The 22146-nt window shown below is 43.5% G+C and overlaps 1 protein-coding gene across 2 annotated transcripts in view; it reads right to left on the minus strand.

Moving 5' to 3' along the window:
* Positions 1-22146, minus strand: part of RFC1 (replication factor C subunit 1) — an 81819-nt gene that overhangs the window by 6789 nt on the left and 52884 nt on the right. For both annotated transcript variants that reach the window (XM_075930561.2, XM_075930560.2), the window contains exons 10-21: positions 19743-19850; positions 17826-18005; positions 14168-14272; positions 12377-12773; positions 11308-11417; positions 8673-8787; positions 8093-8181; positions 5571-5708; positions 5005-5100; positions 4746-4844; positions 3999-4153; positions 3746-3863 (exon numbers count right to left, since the gene is read on the minus strand). In XM_075930561.2, coding sequence (XP_075786676.2) covers positions 3746-3863; positions 3999-4153; positions 4746-4844; positions 5005-5100; positions 5571-5708; positions 8093-8181; positions 8673-8787; positions 11308-11417; positions 12377-12773; positions 14168-14272; positions 17826-18005; positions 19743-19850 — 1710 coding nt within the window. The remainder of the gene's footprint in view (positions 1-3745; positions 3864-3998; positions 4154-4745; positions 4845-5004; positions 5101-5570; positions 5709-8092; positions 8182-8672; positions 8788-11307; positions 11418-12376; positions 12774-14167; positions 14273-17825; positions 18006-19742; positions 19851-22146) is intronic.

Genomic DNA, 22146 nt, shown 5'->3' on the forward strand with positions numbered 1-22146 from the left:
ACGCAGCCGTCTACGGCCATATAGCTGCCACCATGGCCACAAAAGGGCACATGCACACCCAGGAGCAGGTGTGCATGAAAATAAAAGATTTATGGCAGGCGTATGCCAGGGTCACAATGGGCAGCTCCTCAACAGGGGCAGACACCTGCCCCTATTTTGGTGACCTGGACCGCATCCTGGGGGGCGGGACGGTCTGTGCCACCCCGAGGGGCACCGATCAAGGAGCAGAGGGCCCTGACCAGGGCGTGGAGGAGGAGCCGCGATGGAGGGTGCCATGTCGCCAGGACCCCCGAACCGTCCCAGCAGCAGAGTCACCAGGGTCATCCGCGGAGGCCACAACATGTGAGTGCCATCACTGTCCCCTTACTGGAGAGGAGAGGGAGGCCAAGGACCACGTGTATGGGCCTTGCTTACCATGGATCACGCAGCAACCTGTGCACATGAGCACATGCCATGCCACCCCTGGGCTGGTGGCTCCAGCTGGCTGCCACACAGGGGTCTTGGCCTGATAGCCACATGCGTGTGTGAAGAGACCTAACATGCTCCTGACCCCGGGGTGGGACACAGCAGGACGCCCTCCCTTCACAAGCCCCCTCTACACAGAGGCAGGGGACATCTCCTCTCCACCTCAGCCTCACTATATACAGCACAGGGCATGGATGCAGTCTTGAGGCAGCTCCCACTCCGGGGATAGCCAGAAAATCCGACCATGGCCTCTGTGTAAGCACATTGGCTCTGACGGTGCAGGGCATGGTCACCCTCACCTCGCAGAGGGGGACTGGGCTTCACCCACTATGTCCCCAGGGAAAACTGACCACTGCTCTTCTTTCTCCACAGCCGCACCAGCTGCACATGCAGGGCGCACAACCCCGCCCAGGACATGCTCCCGCACCTGAGGGCTCCACAGGACCACCCAAACACTACAGGGGTACCAACAGCGGCACCTGGGGGCCCTGCAAGCCCTGCACCGCACCCTGGACAGGACAGGAGCACAGGGTGCAAGAAGATCAGGAGTTCTAGTGGGAGCTGCTTGCCCAGGGTCGTGCCATCTGCCAACATCTGCAGACCCTGGTGCAGAGCATGCTGCCTGCTACCTCCCCAGCTACTGCTCCTCTTCCCACTCCTTCTCCCTCCACACCCTCCTCAATCTCCATGTCCTCCATCCCCTCAAGGACACAGAGGCCCCCCGAGACCCCCACTCTTGAGCCCCGAGCTTCCCCTTTCCCTTGCTTCCCTCTTCCAGCTCCCTCCTCCCAGGTTTCCCCCTCCCCTCTCCCACCCTCCCTCCTCCCCCCAGTCTCCCCAGAGTTTCATTCCCCCCTCCCCCCCCAGTTTTGTTAAAGAAAGAGTTTGTATTTATGAAAAAACATGGTTTTTGTTTGACATGAGAAAGGGGGTTGGGGAGGGTGGGTAAGTGGAAGGACGTGAGGGAGGAATGAGGCACAAGCCCCCAGTGGGGCACACCAGGGAGACTGTTAGTGCTCCTCAGGGTGGAAGCTCTCCCGCAGGGCCTCCTGGATTGATATGGACAGCCCCCCGATGGACCTCCCAGATGGCAGCCTGAAGAAAGTGCAGCCAGGCTGGTAGCAACGCATCCACAAGAAGCACCAGAGTGCCCGGGGTGGCTCTGGCTCCATGATACAGAGTGCTATGGTGTCCCAAGTCAGGGCAACTAAAGCAGACAGAGAAAAATGCTTTGCTCTGCCTCAATGAGGTACGCAAGCAAGCAGGGAAAGCTGAGAACCGGCTGTCCAGGGGGGTCCCTTTAAGCACAAGCCTTACATAGCCTCAGGCAGCAGCCACACAAAGCAACTACTGACCTGAGGCCCTGCTGGAACCGGTTTCAGCTGCCCTTAAATGCGATTCAGTGTCCAATCAGTGTGGATGCGCTATTTCGAAATGCATTTTGTGTATAGACGGATTATTTCAAATTAACTATTTTGAATTAATGCTGTAGTGTAGACATACCCTATATAAATCCATGGTATGCCTAAATCTTGACTGTTGCATACAGATGTGGTCACCTCATCTCAAAAGAGATACGCTGGCATTGGAAAAGGTTCAGAGAAGGGAAACAAAACTGATTAGGGGTTAGCAATAGATCCCATATGAAGAAAGATTAAAAAGATTTGGACTTTTCAGCTTAGAAAAAAGGAAACTAAGGGGGGGCTATGATAGAGGTCTATAAAATCATGACTGGCATGGAAAAAGTGAATAAGGAAAAGTTACGTACTTGTTCCCATAAGAACTAGGGGTCACCAAATGAAATTAATACACAGCAGGTTTAAAAACACACAAAATTAAGTTTTTCTTCACACAGTGCAGAGTCAACCTGTGGAACTCCTTATCAGAGGGTGTTGTGAAGACTAAAATTAATAGGGTTCAAAAAAGAGCTAGACAAATTCATGGAGTTAGGTCTGTCAATGGCTATTAGCCAGAATATGTAGAAGTGGTGCCCCTAGCCTCTGTCTGGAAATTGGTGACAGGAGAGGGATCACACGATGATTGCCAACAGTGGCCAATACCAGATGCCCCAGAGGGAGCGAACACAGCAGGTAGACAGGATACTGAGCTAGATGGACCTTTGGTTTGACCCAGTATAGCTGTTCTTATGTTCTAAGTTTGGCACCTTACAGGCACAGTAACAATAACTAGGCAGCATGAACAGCTTTTAAAAGACTCCTGGGTTCTGAGGAAATGCCGTGCAGAGTGCAGGGTCAGCTGAGGAGTTCCCTGCTGACCCCAGGCTCCATGGCTTTGAAATGCATAAGAGCCCCCCACTAGGGACTCTTGTACATTTCAAAGCAGGCACCTGCGTGCAGCCCGGAGTCAGCAGGACTCCCCAGCGGGAGCTCTTGTACATTTCAAAGGAGGAATGAGGAAGTGCCTATCGACTAGTTGAGTAGTCCATGGAAATTCCATCAACTACTCAATCAACCGCAATTTAACATCCCTATTCAGCACCAGAATGAATCTTTAAAAGCCACAAAACACTATTAAAATATTAAAATACAGAACACAACAAAACCAAAAATCCCTATCCTCAAACTGAACTATTCAAACAGGTTTGGGTTCTCCAACATCCTAACTGTAGTAACACACACAGATAATACCATCTGCCCTCTGTGATGAAGGAACTGAAGTGGCTGGCGGAAGTAAACTCCTCTACATATACACAGCCTTGGGGCAAACCTTTAGCACCTTGAGGGGGCACTTGTGCATACCCCAATGGATACAGCTTTCATGAGGTTTCTATTAACTTGATACCAGGAGTATGATAGCATTTCTCAAAGTCTGTGTGAAGGCAGGAGGAGAAAAACACCACGAAGGATTGGCCAAGAGGGCATGGACAGATGTCCAAATAATTGTTCTCCAGATTGCCAACAGGGATAGTGTGTGATGGTGCTGGCAGGAGATTACAAGGACTAGCCAAGGGAGGTAGGGAAGACAGAGATTATGTCCAAGATCTATCCATCTCAACTTTCTACAACATGACAGAGTTGCAGGGGACATGCAATTTCCTGAAGAGAAGCTCAAGCTTTCAGAAGTTTGGGAAACACTATTATTACAAAGTGGTTTTAACTCACGTAAATAAGGGAAATGTTGTAATCAAAATGGCAGAATCTACCATTTAAACTGAAAAACAGTATAGGAATACATGTAATAAACTAGGACAAGTTCAAGGCAGTGATCTGGTATTTGAGATAGCCTTACATTATGTGTGAGGAATAAAAGAACAGTTTACCTGCGTAGGCAGAAGGTTCCAGTTTTGCTTACTGCGAATCTGCCGATCAACTAGGTCACCATCACATATACTGTCTGCCGCTCTGCTCAGTAGCATCAAATGTTTTTTCATGTTACCTCTTTAAAAAAAAAAAAAAAAAAAAAGGAGTTATCCATTTTACTGCTGGAACCTGCAAACAATTTTTATTCTTTAATACATCTCAAATATAAAAAAGACCCAGACCCAGAACCATTTGCGATACTGAACAACTCACCGAGCAGCAATAGGTTTTACATGTACGTAGTTTTCCTGGACAAAAAGAGGTGCTAGAGAGTAATCATGGAAGAATAAGTCGGATTTGTCTATAAGAGACATGTGAGCAGTTTCCTCTCCAGCAACAAAAACCTTCCTGACAACATCAAAGGGGCCCTACAATAAAAAGCATTTTTAAAAGCAAGTTGATTGCACATCTTCTAATACTAGATGAAGACAGGAAGCACTTTAGCAATGGCCTATAGCTATATCTGGATTCTAATATAAAACTCTGTTCTGCTAGAATTCCTTAGAATTACGGTTAGAAAGGAGTGAACTCTATAAGCTTTAACCTTCAGGGAGCTAACAAGTTGGTGCTTTTTTAAAAATATACATTATTGTTGCATAGATATAAAGCTAAATTGCATGGCCAACTTCATCTAAAGTATATTAATCTTGCAGAGGCAGTTTAGATCTACATAGTGAGATCCATAACAGACTTCAAGGAGCACTCTTTTCTGAACTTGCTCTGGGATAAACTACTAATTTTGTCTGTTTTACTCTTCAGTTATGGTGATAAAACTTTAGCAAATAAGCTGGTCTGGTACATAGTCAAAACGCTTTTTAAGTAGCTGACTACCTGTGTATATATTTTGACTACTAGCATTTTATTTCTATTGTTGAACTCTGTCACTAGTGCTTATAAGCACCTTCTGGTTAACAGGAACAAATCCATCAGCAGCCGATCCAAGATGTACAGTTGTCTTACCAGTTTGATATCCTTTTTGGCTTTGTTGGCATCAGCTTTTGCCTCATCATAAGTCAATGATTTATTTTTTGTACACCACATATTAAGATTATGTAAAACCTGGGAACAAACAAATGAGACATCTTATGTATAGCTAAAGACATCTGACAGGAAAAAAAAAATCTGATCTCTCACAAAACACAGCTGTTAATAATATTCATGTGTTACAATGCAAGTATGAACTACAGGCTACCAAGATTGCTTCAGGTGTATAACTGACCTGCCTAATATCCTGATTTGCTGCCAAAATTATCTCATTCATAGCTGGAGCAGGTATCTTTAACCCTTCTTTAAATGCAATGGACATCATGGCACCCTGTAATGAGTAAAATATTTGCAAGAGAAAAATGTGTTGAATATTTTTGTACATATAATATAGTTAAAAGAGAATAAAAAATGAGGCTAAATATGAACATCCACAATGAAGAAAGTTAAATGATTTTATTTCAGTTTATTAAATAAGTTTTTTTTTTAAATCAGTCTTCTTTCAAGTATGGGTATCTACTACCCATTGTTACTTTTACCTTGGCACTTGGCTCTTTAAAATATGAGGTCACTTTCTTAGGTGCCTAACTATGCATCCAACTTTTGAAAAAATCTGGAATAGCCCAAAAAATCTATCCAGCCACCCTCCAACTACTAAATTACTCCATGCAGTCTTATTTTTAATCTTAGGTGTTGGTTCTGTTTCTACAAGTGACCTGACAATTAACAAATTGTGCTTATAGAGGACGCTGCATTCAGTGCAATGCTACTCACTGAACAATGTAATGTCACTCTTCCTACCTTAATCTGTTCTAGCCGAGGTCTCTGAAAGCGAAGATCAAAACAGTAATGGACCAGGGAACGAATCTTGGGATGGTTCCGATCATTACACATACAAATGATAGGAATCTTTGTGTGTTTGATCAGAGCAATTAACTCCTGCAATTTAAACATGTTTACAGTGCAAATGTTAACGTCTTCAACATACCACACACATAGTTTTTGCTATTAGCATTTGTTTCAGTTATGAATCAATACTTGGCCTAAATCCTTAGATGTTATAAATCAGCTTAGTCCTACTGACTTTCATGGGGTAATATTATGGATCAGGTCCTTTCAACTCTCATTTACCACTATATTGACATATACAATTATTTCCACCGTGCCTCAACTGCAATTTAAGCAGGGTACCCCGCTTCCCCCCCAGTATTAATATTAGAATAATAGAATAACTAGAACTGGAAGGTTCTCAAGGGGTCATCAAGTCCAGTCCCCTGCAGGACCAAGCACCATCTAGATCAGGGGTGGGCACGATACGGCCAGTGGCCCACCTTGGAAGGGTGCACAGGGCAAGAGGCTTCGATTGGCTCGGGGGTGGGACAGCATAAGAAGTCTCTTCCCCACCACCACCAGGGATGCATAGTTCCCTCTATGCCAGTTTTTCCTCAAACTGTGCTCCCCAGGGCTCCCGAGAGATCTCCAAGGGCTCCGCGAGGCTGACAAACTGGAAACATCGATAGGTACAACACATACAATCAGTGGACTGCTAGGGCTCCGCATAAATTTTTACACGTGTAAAGGGCTCCGGAGCCTACAAAGTTTGAGAACCGCTGCTCTATGCATTGCACCCCGATGGAGTGGAGGGGGGGAGATTTTGCACACTCTCCTACCCCCAGACTAACCACCAACCATTCTGAACAGCAGTGGCTTCATCTATATGCTCTGCACTCCTGATGGGGAATGAGAGACTTTGCGTACTTCCTTGCCCCTAGCTGTGATGATTGGCCTGGGGGCAGGGGAACACAAAAAATCCCCTCTCCCCTACTTTCCCCTCCCCCCGAGGGGAATGTAGAGGGGATCACCAGCTATTCAAAAGAGCTGGCAGTTCCCTCTAGGTGCCATGAGACCTTGGCAGGGGCAAAAGTTCCCACACACCCCTGCTCCTAGAACTCGATTGGCCTGGGGACGGGAGCATGAGCGAAGTCTCTTGCCCTCCAGGGACGCGTGGTCCTCAATAGCACATGGAGGGAACCCATGTGGATGGGGCTGATGCAGGAGAGAACCTGCCTCAGTGACCCAGTTGGACTGCCAGCTGGGAGGTAAATTACTTCCAGCCAAAGCCTACCTCAGGCACCTCAGCCCCCTCACCACTTCATAACTCAGGTCACCTCCTCTGCACACCACGCCAGATCACAATTCCTCTCAGACTCTGCACCCCCTGCTATACACCTCCCCCAGATCAAAATTTACTCCTGCACCCCAACTCCCTCCTCAACCCAGCACCCTAATCCCCTACCCAAGGTCACAATCCCATACTTCACTTGTTTAGACCCTCTCAGACCCTGCTCCCCAATCCCCTACCCCACGTTCTCTTCTGCACCCTACCTCCATCCCAAACCTCATACCCCCTCCATAGAGAAGTGCAGCCCTTGACCCTTTCCAAAAATCTTGGAGATGCCCGTCTAACCTGCTCTTAAATATCTCCAATGATGGAGATTCCACAACCTTCCTAGGCAATTTATTCCAGTGCTTGACCACCCTCACGGGAAGCTTTTTGTCAAATCCAACCTAAACCTCCCTTGATACAATTTAAGCCCATTGCTTCTTGTCCTATCAAAAGTTAAGAAGGAGTAATTTTTCCTCTTCTGCCTTGTAACACCCTTTTAGATACTTGAAAGCTGTTATGTCCCCTCTTAGTCTTCTCTTTTCCAAACTAAACAACTCCAATACTTTCACTTTTCCCTCATAGCTCATGTTCTCTAGACCTTTAATCATTTTTTATGCTTTTCTCTGGACCTTCTCCCATTTCCCACATCTTTCCTGAAATGCGTTGCCCAGAACTGGACACAATACTGCAGCTGAGGCCTAACCAGCGCAGAGTAAAGCAAAAGAATTACTTCTTGTATCTTGCTTATAACACTCCTGTTAATACATCCCAAAATGAGGTTTGCTTTTTTTGCAAGTGTTACACTGCTGACTCATATTTAGCTTGTGGTCCACTATGACCCCTAGATACCTTTCTGCAGTACTCCTTCCTAGACAGTCACTTCCCATTCTGTATTAGAAACTGATTGTTTCTCCCTAACTGAAGCACTTCACATTTGTCCATATTGAACTTCATCCTATTTACCTCAGACCACTTCTTTAGTTTATCCAGGTTATTTTGAAGTAGGAGTCTATCCTCCAAAGTACTTGCCACCTCTCCCTGCCATTATGTAAACTGTTGAGCAATACTAAGCTCTGTGATGAGATCATCATCTTGATCAACTACTTTATATTACATTTATATGGATAGTGACAGCAACAAATGGTAGATGTTTCACCTGTATCCCTCCTCTGTCTTCATTCCCTGCCATTCCATCCACTTCATCCATGATCAATACATGTTTCATACTAACAGAATGGGACATTCCTAAAGAAGTAATAAAGATAAAGTGAAGTTACGCTGAACTATTTACTTCCCAAGGTTATAATGGTGGTATTTTTTACACAACTCTGAAGTTAAATCTATATCAAGTAAATATTAACCTGTTCTGCCACTCGCACACATGGCACACTCAAAATACAACATGTTCACACGGTAGTGCTGACAAATCCTCTTATTTCTACATTATCTACTAGTGCACACTAGTCCTGTCCCGCAACTTCCATAACAATTAGAAATGTCAACCTAAATTGATATTTAGGATTCTTTCCAGGCTCATTGTTCTACCTTGCCTTCATCTTAATACATGAAACTCCCTCTCTAACATATGGACCAGCTATTGAGCATGCTTAGCTCCCAATGGATGTCCTCAAAAGAGGGTACAGTTAACTTCACTTCAGTAAGAGTTGAGGCACTCAGCAGTGCACACAACAGGGCCCCACCTAAAAGCAACAAGGACCATCACACACTTTACGTACCAGAACAGAAGTCTTTAATGCTGGTGTTATTTAGAGATTCAGCAACCACATCCTTCAAACTGTTCTTACTGCGAGTGTCACTGGCATTCAGTTCCACATAACTGTACCCCAATTCCTAATTCAGTACAAACAAAGCAGAACAGTTAGAACACAACAGAAAAAAAACAACAAATCACTCATCAGCAAAGATGGGAATACCATATATTATCATCTAAAATAATATGCAGTTTTGTTGTTAGATTATCTTTTAGAACATAAGAACGGCCATACTGGGTCAGATCAAAGATCTATCTAGCCCAGTATCCTGTCTGCCAACAGCAGCTAATACCAGATGCTCCATAGGGAGGGAACATAGCAGGTAATCCTTATGTGATCCCTCCCATCACTCATTTCCAATCACACTTTTGAATTTTCCCTTCTTTTTCTATTGTATCCTAAATATTTTTAGGGTCAACCACCATAAACAGAGACCATGCTATCTTGCCCACAGCAGAATGAAGTCCACTACTGACTCAAGAATTCATTTCTAAAATTGTGTAAGTTTGAGGGTGGATCTGTCTCTTTCCAGTTTTATATAACTGGGAGATCACATATTCAGGCACAGAAGGGAACTGAAGTAACACATCAAGAACTCAGTTTAAATAGGAATATATCAGTGGTTCTCTAACTTTTGTGTTGGTGACCCCTTTCATGTAGCAAGCTTCAGTATGACCTCCCCTTACAAATTAAAAACACTTTTTTAAATAAAATAAGCACCACTTTAAATGCTGGAGGTGAATCAGGGTATGGAATGGAGGATGACAGCCCCTGTAATAACCTAATGAGCCCGTAATACCCTGGTGACACCCCAGTTTGAGAACCTGGAATATATAGTATAGGTCTCATCTGAAGCAGAAAAATCAGAGTTTTAGTTGGGGTTTTTCAAAGAGGATAAGAATTCTGGACCCAACTCAGACTTGCTTTCACTAGGTTTTGGGTGCAAACTCCCTTAGGCCCCATTGTGAATGATGTCTGGGATTTTCCATTAGTATTTCTGAAAGATTTACAGAAAGAAACATTGTGTGTGAAATCTTCATTATCTCCCACCACAAAACTAGACAGATTAGGTCAGAGTTTCTCAGTCTTTTCAGTAAGGGAGGCCTAACCTGAAAGCCCCCAAAACATATACTATAAAAAGAGGTTAAAAAAAAAATCAGTGATAACATTAAGTCTATATAATTGATAGAATCTTATTGTTAAAATAGTTAACTATTATATTGATGTAATTAGATTTTTAAATGTAGTAAGATTTTAAATAATTTCATTGTTTCTTTGCTTGACAATGGTTATAAAGTTTCAACATATCATGAGCCCCGACTGTTATCATGATGTGCACTGGGGCCATGACCCACCAGTTGAGAAAATGTTATTAGACAAACATTTGAATAATTTTCTCAAGTGTCAGCAAAAATTCAATACTGTCCCAACTCTTCTCAGCTTCTTTGTCTTTAACAATTCACTTAGAAAGTGTGACAGTGGGGGAAGTGAAAATATTTAGGCTTAGGGCTATATTTTGTTATTCCTCCTAATGTCACACAATTTTCAAAAGCATGACTGATGGCTTCACTCTGCTCTCACTATCTCCTATTACCTTCATTAGGAACAGAGTTAAGCAAGCACTGTAAACTTTAAAAAAAATCCAATCCTCAACACACTGCAACATATATTTCTTTTCATAAATAGACATGGATGCATAATCACACCACTATCATATATGTACTAACACTACACATTACAGGAGTATCCTACTGCCTGTATCAATGACAGGCAACCTGTGGTCAGCAGTTCCACATGCAGCCCATTAGGGTACTGTGTGTGACCCATAAGAAATGTTGTTTACCATTGCCCATGTGCCAAGTTGCCAGACTCAGCTGGTTTCTATCGGTGTAGTTTCTTCCTACCAGTATTACTGAAGTGACATGCAAGTAAAGCAAGGACATGTGAAGTGTGCTATCAGCATGCACCTTACAACATGGACTGAGAGCCGTGCATACCCTCTGCATCCACTCAAAGTGCTACTGCAGCTCCGTGGGCACATCCTGCAAATTCTAGGTATACAAGCACACTGAGATGAAGGATGGCCACTCACTAGTCTAGGTTGCCCATCAGTCATCTGTATTCTCATGTAAGATCCTGACACTACAAGCAGTTCTATATGGGTGGACATTCATGGTGGCTCTATGTATAGGTGGAAGGGATGTTAACACATGCTTAATTTTGTAAACATGTAATGGCTGAAATTTACAGCGAGTACACATTTACACAGGGGGAGCAGGCAGGAGCAGTTTTAAGCCAGTTCCCCGCGACCCCCGGCTCCTGCCTATATTGCCACCACCATTCCATGCTGCTGCCTCTGTGGGAAGCAGCAGCAGGCAGGGAGGGGATGGCTCTGGCCTCCCACTGTGTGTAACAGTTTACACCGTTAATCATGTAAATGACTACATATTCACATCCCTAGTAGGTGAACTCCTGTGCCTATGCAGAGTCACAGTGGGATCCAGCTTGATCTTACACCTGTAATTGGAAACATTAAGGCCTATGTCCAATGCCTGCAACTTCTCTTGCATACCAAAAACATTTGTGAAGCAGCACTCACCTGACAAACTAAAGCAGCTGTAGTCGTTTTACCAACTCCTGGTGGCCCGGACAGTAAAGCTGCTTTAAAATTAGTACCATCATCTTTGCCTCCCAATTTACTGGGTTTTCCTTTAAAAAAAAGGGGGTGGGGGGAGATTATCTAAATATAATACAGAGATGGGACAGAGTCACATTTTAAAAACCATACCTGAAAAACTAGACCTTAAAACAAGCAAGCTCAATTTTTGGATACCAGAATGATGGACTACAAATCTATAAAAAACTGTAGCATGAACATTTGGAGAACTGTAATTCAAATCATTTCAGTTCAAACAGATTAAGTGATTGTACTCTTTGCTTTTAATTGTTTCCAAAATTAACATACTTGTTGGCACTAAAATGTTTTACCATTTTAGTTGCTGAGACATTAGTTTTGAAGACATGAAAAATAAGCCTGTGGGTTCTAATGAAATTATATGCAAACTTAGGATGACATTTTCATTCTCTTATAGATTATCATGGAAGGTCAGAAAAAGTTAGTACAGAATACCACACATTAAGTACCAACATATTGTACTGACCAGTTTGCAGCATCTTTTTTTTTTTTTTAAGTCACAGATTATTGTTAAAACAACATGCTCGTCATTGCCAGGAGCTTGGGAAGTCACTTCTTCCCCGTGTGCACAGCAGCCACCAGAGTACAATAGCCTTCAGGGCTTTGCAAGGCTCACTTTTCTCCTTGCTGATGAGGAAATGGGTGTTGGCAGAGGCCAATTATGGTGGAAGACTCTTAAGGAATGTAGGGGAAGTGAATTAATGATTGTTGAAGTCTGGGTATCTTATACTTTGTAAATATCCAAACAAATAGAATACAACACTGTGGTTTTACAACTGCAAAGATAAAACAGAGACTTGACACTTGCTGAAAATATCACTTCTACTCTGAGACATTAAATCAGATTCCAGAATATTAGTTGCTAGCACTATATACAGAAGAATTCTACATGAAGCTGAGCAGTGGGAACACCAACAATTCTACAAACTGAGAAACCTGCAAAAAGCCAGATAGATATTAATTGCATAGTCACCATGTTTGTCCTCAGAAGTATTCTTGTACCAGTTTTGGAGCCATCGTAACAACTTATTAGCACAGCTTTGATCCCCTTGCTGTCCAATTACTGTTTTAAGAGATGTGGGCTTATATTTATCAACCCATAGCAACCCTTCTGCTCTGACTTTGCTTATATCAGGAACACAAGTCTCTTCAGCCTTTGGAGCATGCTTTCTCTCCACAGCTTGCTGCTTGAAGTCCAGACTTTTCTGTGTTTCGGTAGTTTCTTTTTTTAGAGATCTGAAGGTGCCTCCTTTTTCTGGAGTGGAGTTGCTTTTTTTAGAGTCAGTTTCTCTCTTAGCTGGGCTAACTTTTCTTTTTTCAGGCTCAACTTTTTGCGGGGTCTTGTCCCATTTTGGCTTTGATTTCTTTGCCTTCAAAGTCAGAAGAGTGAAAGTGTGAAGGGAAAATAATACCAACCAGGAAATACACAGGCCAGTGGCATAAAGAACTAGAGAGCCTTTGGAATGGCACAGTGTATATAAATAGAGCTAATTGGAATCTTCACCACCCCTCTGTATACGATTTTATTCAAATGATATACTCATTGTCAGAAATTTTCCAAGGAAAAGTTTGAAATATTCAGCAATAAAAATTAAAACTTCAATTTGGAAGTAACACTGCCTTGCCTCATGGGATCTGTCAGGCTAGGGAGCCACTCCATAGAGGGGGCCATGAGGTACCTGAACTGTAACTCTCATTATGCACCACGGTCTCCCTTATTGCCGACCCATTACGATATCACAGAGTCTCTACTTATGGCACTTTGTTGGATATATAATTTGAGGCTAAAGGGTGCAGCCTATGGAAGAGAAAAGAGAAAACTAACTCCCATGAAGCACTATGGTAGCATTTCAAAAAATGTTTTGGTTTTTCAAACAAAAAGCCCAAAATTGCCCTTGAGAAAAACAGACACTTTCTATGAAAAATGAAGCTCAGTCATAAGCCCAAATTTCTATCAAAACGTTTTGGAACTTTGCGACACTGCCAAAGAAACACAACTCCCACAGTTATGAACAGTAAGCCTGTGAGTGGATTACAATACTAACACAAAATCAATTTTAGGTTTATATAAAAATAGATACAATTATCACAATTAGAGCTGCTAGTCACAGGAGAAATGGCAAGACCATGTCTACATTTACTTTGGAAGCCACGTTAGTACCGCTAGAAAACTGTGAATACTGTTTGCCTGATCATTATAGACTGAGCTTAACCACACTGTGTAACACTTTATAGCATTCATTAACATTAGTTTATTTAGATTAAGATTACTTAATGTTTGCACAGAGGAGTGACAAAATAGCAACAAAACGTAAGTGCTAACTTTAGCATATGCCATTTATTACCCTAAATTGGCAATAGGATCTCAGATGCCTTGATCATCTTCAATTAGACTGCACACAAATGTAAAGAAGCTGTGGTGTGCTAGCACTATTACATTTTAAAGAATAATCAATTAGTAAAACTTATTAAATGTATTGGATTTCCCCTAAATATACTCACTCCTCAAATAGGCACTCCACTAGGGGGAGTATTAGTGTATTAAATAGGTTTTAAAAAATCTTATAAAACAAAAGCAAAAACGAGTAAAAGGACGTCTCCTTAGCCACAATATAAAACTTGTGAAAAGAATTCAGAGTGTTGGAAACATGTCTGGCTAATAAAGTTAGTCTGAAACCGCCAAAGGTAGGACAGGTGGTGGGCAAACACAGAACATTAGTGTACAGTACTTTAAGAAATAAATGTAAGTTTATTTTGTACAAACCTCAGCTTCTGCTGCTAATTCATATTTGGACTTTTTGCCTGGCATATTTCTAATCAGATCAAATAGGCCATCCTCGTCAATAATTTTTGTCCCTAATGTTGATGCCTAGAACAGAAAGAATAACGAAGATTAGCTCAATTGCACTTCTGTAAAACAGTTCATGTATGACTAAGTTTGGAAACACAAGCAATGCTAAAAGCTACTCTCAGTAGCAGATACAATTTTAAAAACAAAATTAATACCAAATAGCCTATAAATGACAGAAATGAGACAGGAGGGGAAGTAGTTAGGGTATGTGTGGTTGTTTTTAGTAGTAATATAAAAAATACAAACACTGTACATTAAAGACAGACATTTAAAGGACTTCTATTCACATTATCAAATGGTGGCATTTGAAAAAAAAATCTGAAACTAGTTTACATACCTGGAATTATTTTTATTTTAAATTTTCCCAGAAATTAACTTTTGAATATGCATTGCAAGTGGCAATAAGACACATTAAACAACAGTCTGACAGGGCTGATTAATTTACACCTTCAGATTCATTTCTTGTTTCACCAGACACCGTCTGTGCTCATTAATCAAAATTATCTTAGAGCAGTGGTCAACCAGTAAATCGGGATTCGCCAGTAGGTCTTGGAGTCTCTGACAGGTGATCTTGACTGGTTTGGCCAAAAGGCTATCAAGCACTGGTACTTCAGTTGCCCCTGCATCCACTGTCATGCTACTCCCTGCCCTCTCTGCCTTGGAGCTGCCCCCCTAGAAACTCCCTGCTTGCTGTGCAGGGTGGGGAGGGAGGAAGGGGGAGGCACTGATGTCAGGGTGTCCCTCCTCCCCCAACTCCTGTACCCTCTCTCCACACAGAGAGAAGGGACTGGAGGGAGCTTGGCAATGCAAATGTCTATCATGCTCACACATTGTCTGTCATTCTCACAAACACACACCTGTCCTTCCCTCTCATTTCCCAACACAACACATGCATGGGGAGTAGTTGTTACAAACAGTGAAAGAAGTAAAGCGGGTTATTTTTGGTTTTTGACTGGTCTGTGCATTTCATAATTTTCATTTCTCTCTTACGCTTAAATTCTTTGAGTAGCGAATTCTCAAATGCCTAACCTGTCATGGCAGGAGTCATTATTCTTGTGGTAACTGCTGCTCCTGGAAGTGGCTGGCATATCCCTGCAGCCCCTGAGAAAGGCAGAGCAGGGGGCTGCCACATGGTGTCCTTGCCTGCAGACACCACTCCTGCAACTCCCATTGATCAGTAATGGGAATCCATGGTAAGTAGAAGCTGTGGACTCTGTGCCTGTAGATGAGGGGCAGCATATGGTGCCATGACTGTACATGCCAGCTGCTTACAGGAGTGGTGCAGGGCTAGGGCAGGGGTACACCTGCCTTAACCTCACTGCTCCACCACCCAGAAGCAGTCTCAGTAAAACGGTGCCCAGCCAGAACCTGCTGCCTGAACCCGTCCCAGCCCTGAATCTTCTCCTACACCCAACCTCGTGCCCCAGATGCAAGTTCCCCTGAACCCAAACTCCTTCCTAGATCTTGCCCCTGAAACTCCTCCTGGACCCCGGACCCCAAACCCCCACCCTGGGCTAAGCCCAGAGCCCCTCCCACACTCCAAACCCCTTGGCCTAAGACCAGAGCCTGCATGCCTATCCCCTACTCAGCTTGGCGAAAGTGAATGAGGATGGGGGAGGAAAGGAGATGGAGTGTACAGAGTGAGGCCTCGGAGAAAGGGTGGATCGGGGCAGGGCCTCAAAGAAGGGGCTGGAAGGAAGTGGGGCAAGGGTATTTGGGTGTGAGGTAGATCTTACATTGCACTTAAATTGAAAAAGCGATCTTATGGTTAAAAAAGGTTGGAGACCACTGTCCTACCGACTCATCCTACTACTCAATGAATGACTTCAGTATTGACTGTCCCACCTTTGGCGGTTTCAGACTAACTTTATTAGCCAGACATGTTTCCAACACTCTGAATTCTTTTCACAAGTTTTATATTTAATCAGGTCTGAAGCCTTTAATATTAATACTGTATTATTTGTACATTAACTGAAACACCACTAATTAGCATTGCTGTCAACTTTGGGCGTATTCCTGCTCTTACATATAGAAGAAAGTGCACTTCCTCAGACATACCGTCTGTACATATGTGAGTATGGATGAGCCCACAAAACTACTGTCAAAATTGAAGCTACTGGTAGAAAAAGAAGGAAGTCAGTGTTACCTTTAACTGAGACACAATCTAAAATTAGTAGTACAAAGAAAGTCTATTAACATTTCATTTTTTTAAGAAAAGTTACTACAGGTTGGACCTCCCTGGTCTGGCATCCTCGGGACCTGACCAGTCCCAGATGAGGGGATTTGCTGGACCAAGGGAGGTCTCTCCCCTCTTGGCCTATGCTAAACCATTGCCCAACCCACCACCTCCACTAGCGCTCCGGCCCACCCTGCTGTTGCCTGGTCACTCCCTGGGCCAGAGCTCTCTAGCTCTGCTTGGCCCGCCTGCTGCTGGGGTCGGAGCTGCATGGCCAGACTCCCTGGGCCAGATCCGCATGGCAAGGGCTGGAGCTACCTGTCTGCTGCCGGGGCCGGAGCCAGAGCTGCACAGCTGTTGCTAATCCCCTGCTACTGCTTAACGGTTGGGGCCAGATTTCCCCACTGCACTGCTCACCACCACCACCCATACATGGGGCTCCTGGCTGAGTCACGAGCCCCCCCACTGCACTCCTGCCCCACAGCAGGACCTCCTTATATCTGGTATTTTGGGTCCATGAACATCTGTGATCCTGCCGGACCACAGATGTTGCCAGACCAGAGAGTCCTGGTTAAATACAATCTGTATTTCATTTTTTGCGTATTTTTCAAAATACACTTTTAGAGAGAACTGTCTTGTTTTGGAAGAGAGATGTGATGATAGTAAATTTACATGTGGATATGTTTTGAATGAGAGAAGAGTTATTTAAAGTTAAGCACCAACATTGACACAAGAACTGGATGTAAAACTACCAGCAAAAAGTTTAGGCTTAAAATTAGACAAAGGTTTCTAGCCACCAGAGGAGTGAAGTTCTGGAACTGCTCTTCAAGGGGAGTCATGAAGGCAAGAAACCTAATTGGCTTCAAAACGGAACTTGATAACTGTATGGAGGGGACACTATGATAAGACTGCCTACAACTGCACATAGCTAATCTACAACTAATAGTAACAAATATCCCCAATAGCCAGTAACGGGGCTCTACAGACAATTGTTTCCCAGATGATGCGTGGCTGTTGAGCACTTCAGCAAGACCCAGGGTCCAATGATTGCCATATTTGAGATTAAGAAGGAATTTTCCCCTCTGGGACAGACTGGCATGACACCCTGGGAGGTTTCACCTTCCTCTGCATCACGCGGCATGTGTCACTTTGCACGTTTAAACTAGTGTAAATGATGGATTCTTTGTAACGTGAAGTCTTTAGATTATGATTTGAGGACTTCAGTAACTCAGCTAGAGGTTACAGATTCATTAAAGGAGTAAGCAGGCAAGGTTTTGTGGCCTGCAACGTGCAGGAGTTCAGACCAGATGATCATGAAGGTCCCTTCTGGCCTTAAAGTCTATGAGTGAATTAACTTGTATACTTCATTCTTGGATCGTCCGTAGTAGCACTTACCTTGTCACATTTAGACTGGCCACAGTCACGCCCCATAATAAGATAGTTTGTCTTCTTGCTGACATTACCAGTTACTTTTCCCCCATAACGCTCAATTAAAGACTTTGCCTCATCTCGTTCAATAGACTCCAGGACTCCTGTAATTACGAATGTCAAGCCTTCCAAGCAGTTTTCAGCTCCCTAAGAATCAAATATTGCAGTAAGCAGTATCACTTGATGCACTTACAGCAAAATGTCTCCCCATTACAAAAACAACTTCTTCAATACCTTGATTTGTCAAGTACTGTTTAGTTAGCTGAGTCTGTCAGCAGCCAAAAACAATTGAATTGATAGTCAGAATCAGAACTATTCGTTTGACACTTAGCTAAATTTAAGTAGGAAAACTCAATTACAATAGGTATCCACTCCCTGTGCTTCAAGCACGGCAAACCCCTGGCAGTCACTTTCTTCGACCAGAAGGGCAGTTGTTTTCTACTGTTTCTCTATATATTAAAGAAAGTTTTTCCTGTGGGGTGACAGAGTGACTCATCATGTCACCCCGCCCCACCCCAGCCTCAACAGAGTCCCCAGAAGAGGCAGCCATGGGTCACAGTTCTCTGCCCCCCCTGCATCAGGAGGGCGCCTTGGACTCCCCGCTGGCCCCCAGCTCCCCTGCAGGACAATGGGGTGGCAGCAGTGGCTCCTCGCTGCACTGGAGGCCCCCAACATTCCAGGACCCCGCGGAGAACTGCCACTTCCAGCTGCTCAACCCAGCCGCACTGGGGGGCCTGCTGCATGCCTGGAACACCAGCCAAGAACCCTCTCCCCTCCCCAAGATTAGCATGCCAGCTTCCTGCGCGGAAAGGAGAACACCCCGAGGCTCCATGCCGGATGACTTGTAGAGAAGCATGCATGTTGCGGAGGCAGCAGTTCCCTGCTGGGTCCTGGAGCGTCAGGGGTCTCCAGCTCAGCAAGGAGCAGCACTGCCACTCCCGCCGCCCCCAGCTCCACCCTGGTGCTCCTCCAGCAGTCAGAGGGGGGCCGAGAGGCCAGGGAGGCAGGCAGGCTGGGCTGGCGCGGGGAGGGTCGAAGACAAGAGGCCAGGTCTGGTGCGGTCCCAGCCCTCCCCTCCCCAACGGCTAAGTCTGAGATGGCCCCTGGCCCTGCCCTCCCCTCCTGCTGTGGGGAGGCCTGAGGGGCTGGAGCTGGCATAGACTCCAGCCGCCAGAGTGAGAATCAGTCTTGCTCACCCCCGAAGATGGGGGGTGGCAAGCATAGCAAGCAGGGGGCACTGCCCCCTAGTAAATATTTTTTTTAAAATCTCTATATAAATCCAATATTATACCAAAGGTTTCCAAGTCTGTGACATTTAGGTTTTTTAATTTGTGCTGTTTATTTTTACATAAAAAGATATGGCTTTTATTTCATAAGGAATTAAAAAAATGAAATCAATCTTTTTCTTGGATCAAAACAATTGGCACACTTCAAAATGCTGCACTCTTGTAAGTGAGCTCAACAACATGACAGAACTATAGACTCCTACAAGCCATTTTCACAAGCACCTTTGAATGCCACAAATACTGAGTTTACTTTCCAAATTATTGGGTATTACCAAGTAATTTATACCTAAAAGCCCTTAGGCTTCAATAAGTGCATCAATATTATTACACAGAAAATGCTGTAAATCTTCTACAGCCAACCAACCCGTGTTCCCTGTAAACTGTGTGCTTATGCAGTCACTCAGGAGAGATTCAAACAATGCCCAGCTGATTAAGTAAAGCAGTATGTTTAGTTACTACTGGTGGTGCACATTCACACATGCCCAGTGCACTTAAATTTATTCTATACATGGATGTAAAAAAAAAAAAAAAAAAAAAAAAAATTCTGTGCATGAATGAAAAAGAGTAGAGGGAATACTGCAGCCAACCTGGGACTTACTTGTGGTATGTCTTTGGAACCAAGTGCTTTTGGACCTTCTCGATTAAGGAAACTCCGATATGCCTGGTAGTTGACGCGTTTCTTTTCAGAGTCCTCAGGACTGAAAGACTTTGAAAGAAGAAATTTGCAGTAAGCAATGTAACAATCAAACTCAAGGCTTACTTTCTTTAAAATTTCCAAATAGCTTCTGGTGTACTAAAGCAGCAGCAAACCCTACGGCTCATTTTAAAATGCTGACACACAACTACAGGTTGAACCTCTGTAGACCGGCACCCTCAGGACCTGACCAGAGCTGAGCTAAAGAATTTGACGAACCACAGGGGGTCAATATTGTCTAGCAACATTACCAACACTTCCACTGTTTACTGGGCTCTTAGAAGACATTTAGGGGTAAATTAGAACTAAACAACATGCACGGAACACTGAGCCACAGGACTGGTGGCTGTAAACAAACTTTATGGGACTGAAACTTGGCCACACCCATGATAAGTGAACATCCAGCTATCTAAAATGATTGCAGACCAAGGATGTCGTGCCTTGACAGACCAGAGAGCACTGGACTAAAGAGGTTCAACTGTACTAGCAACACTGGCCTTTACAAAAGGAAAATAACTCTACAGTATTGCAGCACATCTCTTTAAATATGCGAAAAGAATTACTGTTCAACAGTGAACATTTTCACTATTTATGTTAACATCATGTTTGGATGAGCTCTATCAGGGAATAGAAATCCACTTTAAATTCATATTCAATCTTAAACCAGAATAATTTTCACATGTAGACATGCCCTAAGCTGATACACACAACCAATTTATTTTGCAATGCTTCAGATGCATCAGCCTTTTATTCATAAAAATCTAAGAAGTAAGAAAAGACCTATTAGAGAATTCAGGCCTTCCTCCTTGTAAATGCAATATTGTCTATTTCTCTTTACAAACACAAACTATGACTGTTGTTAAGCATACAGAACCTTAGAGACAATGTATGCCATTTTTAGCTTCTTATTTTAAAGCTTCTTATCTCAACATGCAGCTTATTGCCCACTTGTTCGCAGCCTGCAGTGAGGTTTGTGTTTACGTGGGCTCAACACGCAGCCTGTGGGTGGGATCCTTTGAACATGGCCTCCCCTGGGAACACACTCCACAACGGTGAGGGATTTCCCAGGCGAGGTAAATACTGAAAGATGCAAGCGGACGGCCTGGCTGGAACAAATGGATATAAGGGGTCAGCTTTTCTAGCCCCCAGGGAGGAGGTGCTGGGAGCCCCGGGGCATTGTGGGAAGTGATAGCTGCTTAGTCTTATGGGCAGGGCCTGAGAGGTGCTGACTGGCTCACACTGGCCACATTTATGTCTGGAGCCATGGCTTAAGGCTTAATTTTTGTATTCATGCCTGTCAGTGTGAAAGAAGCTATTTGCAAAAAAAAAAAAAAAAAAAAAAATTATATATACACACACACACACACAGGGTATATACACACACACACACACACACACACACACAGGGTATATACACACACACACACACACACACACACACACACAGGGTTTGACAAACGGTAGCGAAAATCACTTGCCAGCCCCGTACTGCACATGCGCAAGAGACGCATTGCGCATGCGCGCGCCACGAATGAACGGGACGCGCAGCTGAAATCTACTCGCCATAGGCGAGTAGATTGTATAGTTTGTCAAGCCCTGTGTGCACGCTCATGTGCTGTGAGTGTCACTGTGGCCCCCTGGGCTTCCAAAGTTGAGTAGCCCTGGATTAGAGAGTTGAGAAAATTATCTTCCGAATCTTCTCTCAAATTAACATTTAACTATTTGAAATATAAGACTAGCAGAAGCTTCTGACATTTCAGAGTCTAGGATTAACAACAAGGTAGGAATTGTTGAAAAGCTGATTATGCTGTGCTTAAGTCTGCATTTCTTATATTTATTAACATATATTCTAAATTAATTTCCTCCTGTGTCATCTACAGCATCCTGCATCGAGAATTCAGCTAGAACAGTTTTCATATTTGTATCATAACCTGTACCAAGCACATGCCTAGGAGTTATTTATTCTGGTAACAATGTATTTGCATACCAAGGATTCAAAAAACCCGTTCACTTCTGTAATCAATTTGAGCACCAAAAAACTCCCAGTCACCATCAATTCAGTTTTCCCCCTCCAAATTTCTGCATTATGTAACTATTCAGAGAAGTGCTTTCTTCCCACAAAACTTTTCAACATGATATTTCTGTGCACATGTACCCTTTAAAAAGTGCTTGTTAACTAGATCTATTAATTCCTAGGTTAATTCTTTAAATATTCTTCTGGGTAATCTTTTTCTTGCTTTGTAAACTTCATTACAAATTTGACTTCTTGAAATGAGAAATGCAAAGGCAAAACATATTGACCAGCAAC

The sequence above is a fragment of the Pelodiscus sinensis genome, chromosome 4 (assembly GCF_052426305.1).
Source record: "Pelodiscus sinensis isolate ZL-2025 chromosome 4, ASM5242630v1, whole genome shotgun sequence".
In the NCBI taxonomy this organism is placed as follows: Eukaryota; Metazoa; Chordata; order Testudines; family Trionychidae; genus Pelodiscus; species Pelodiscus sinensis.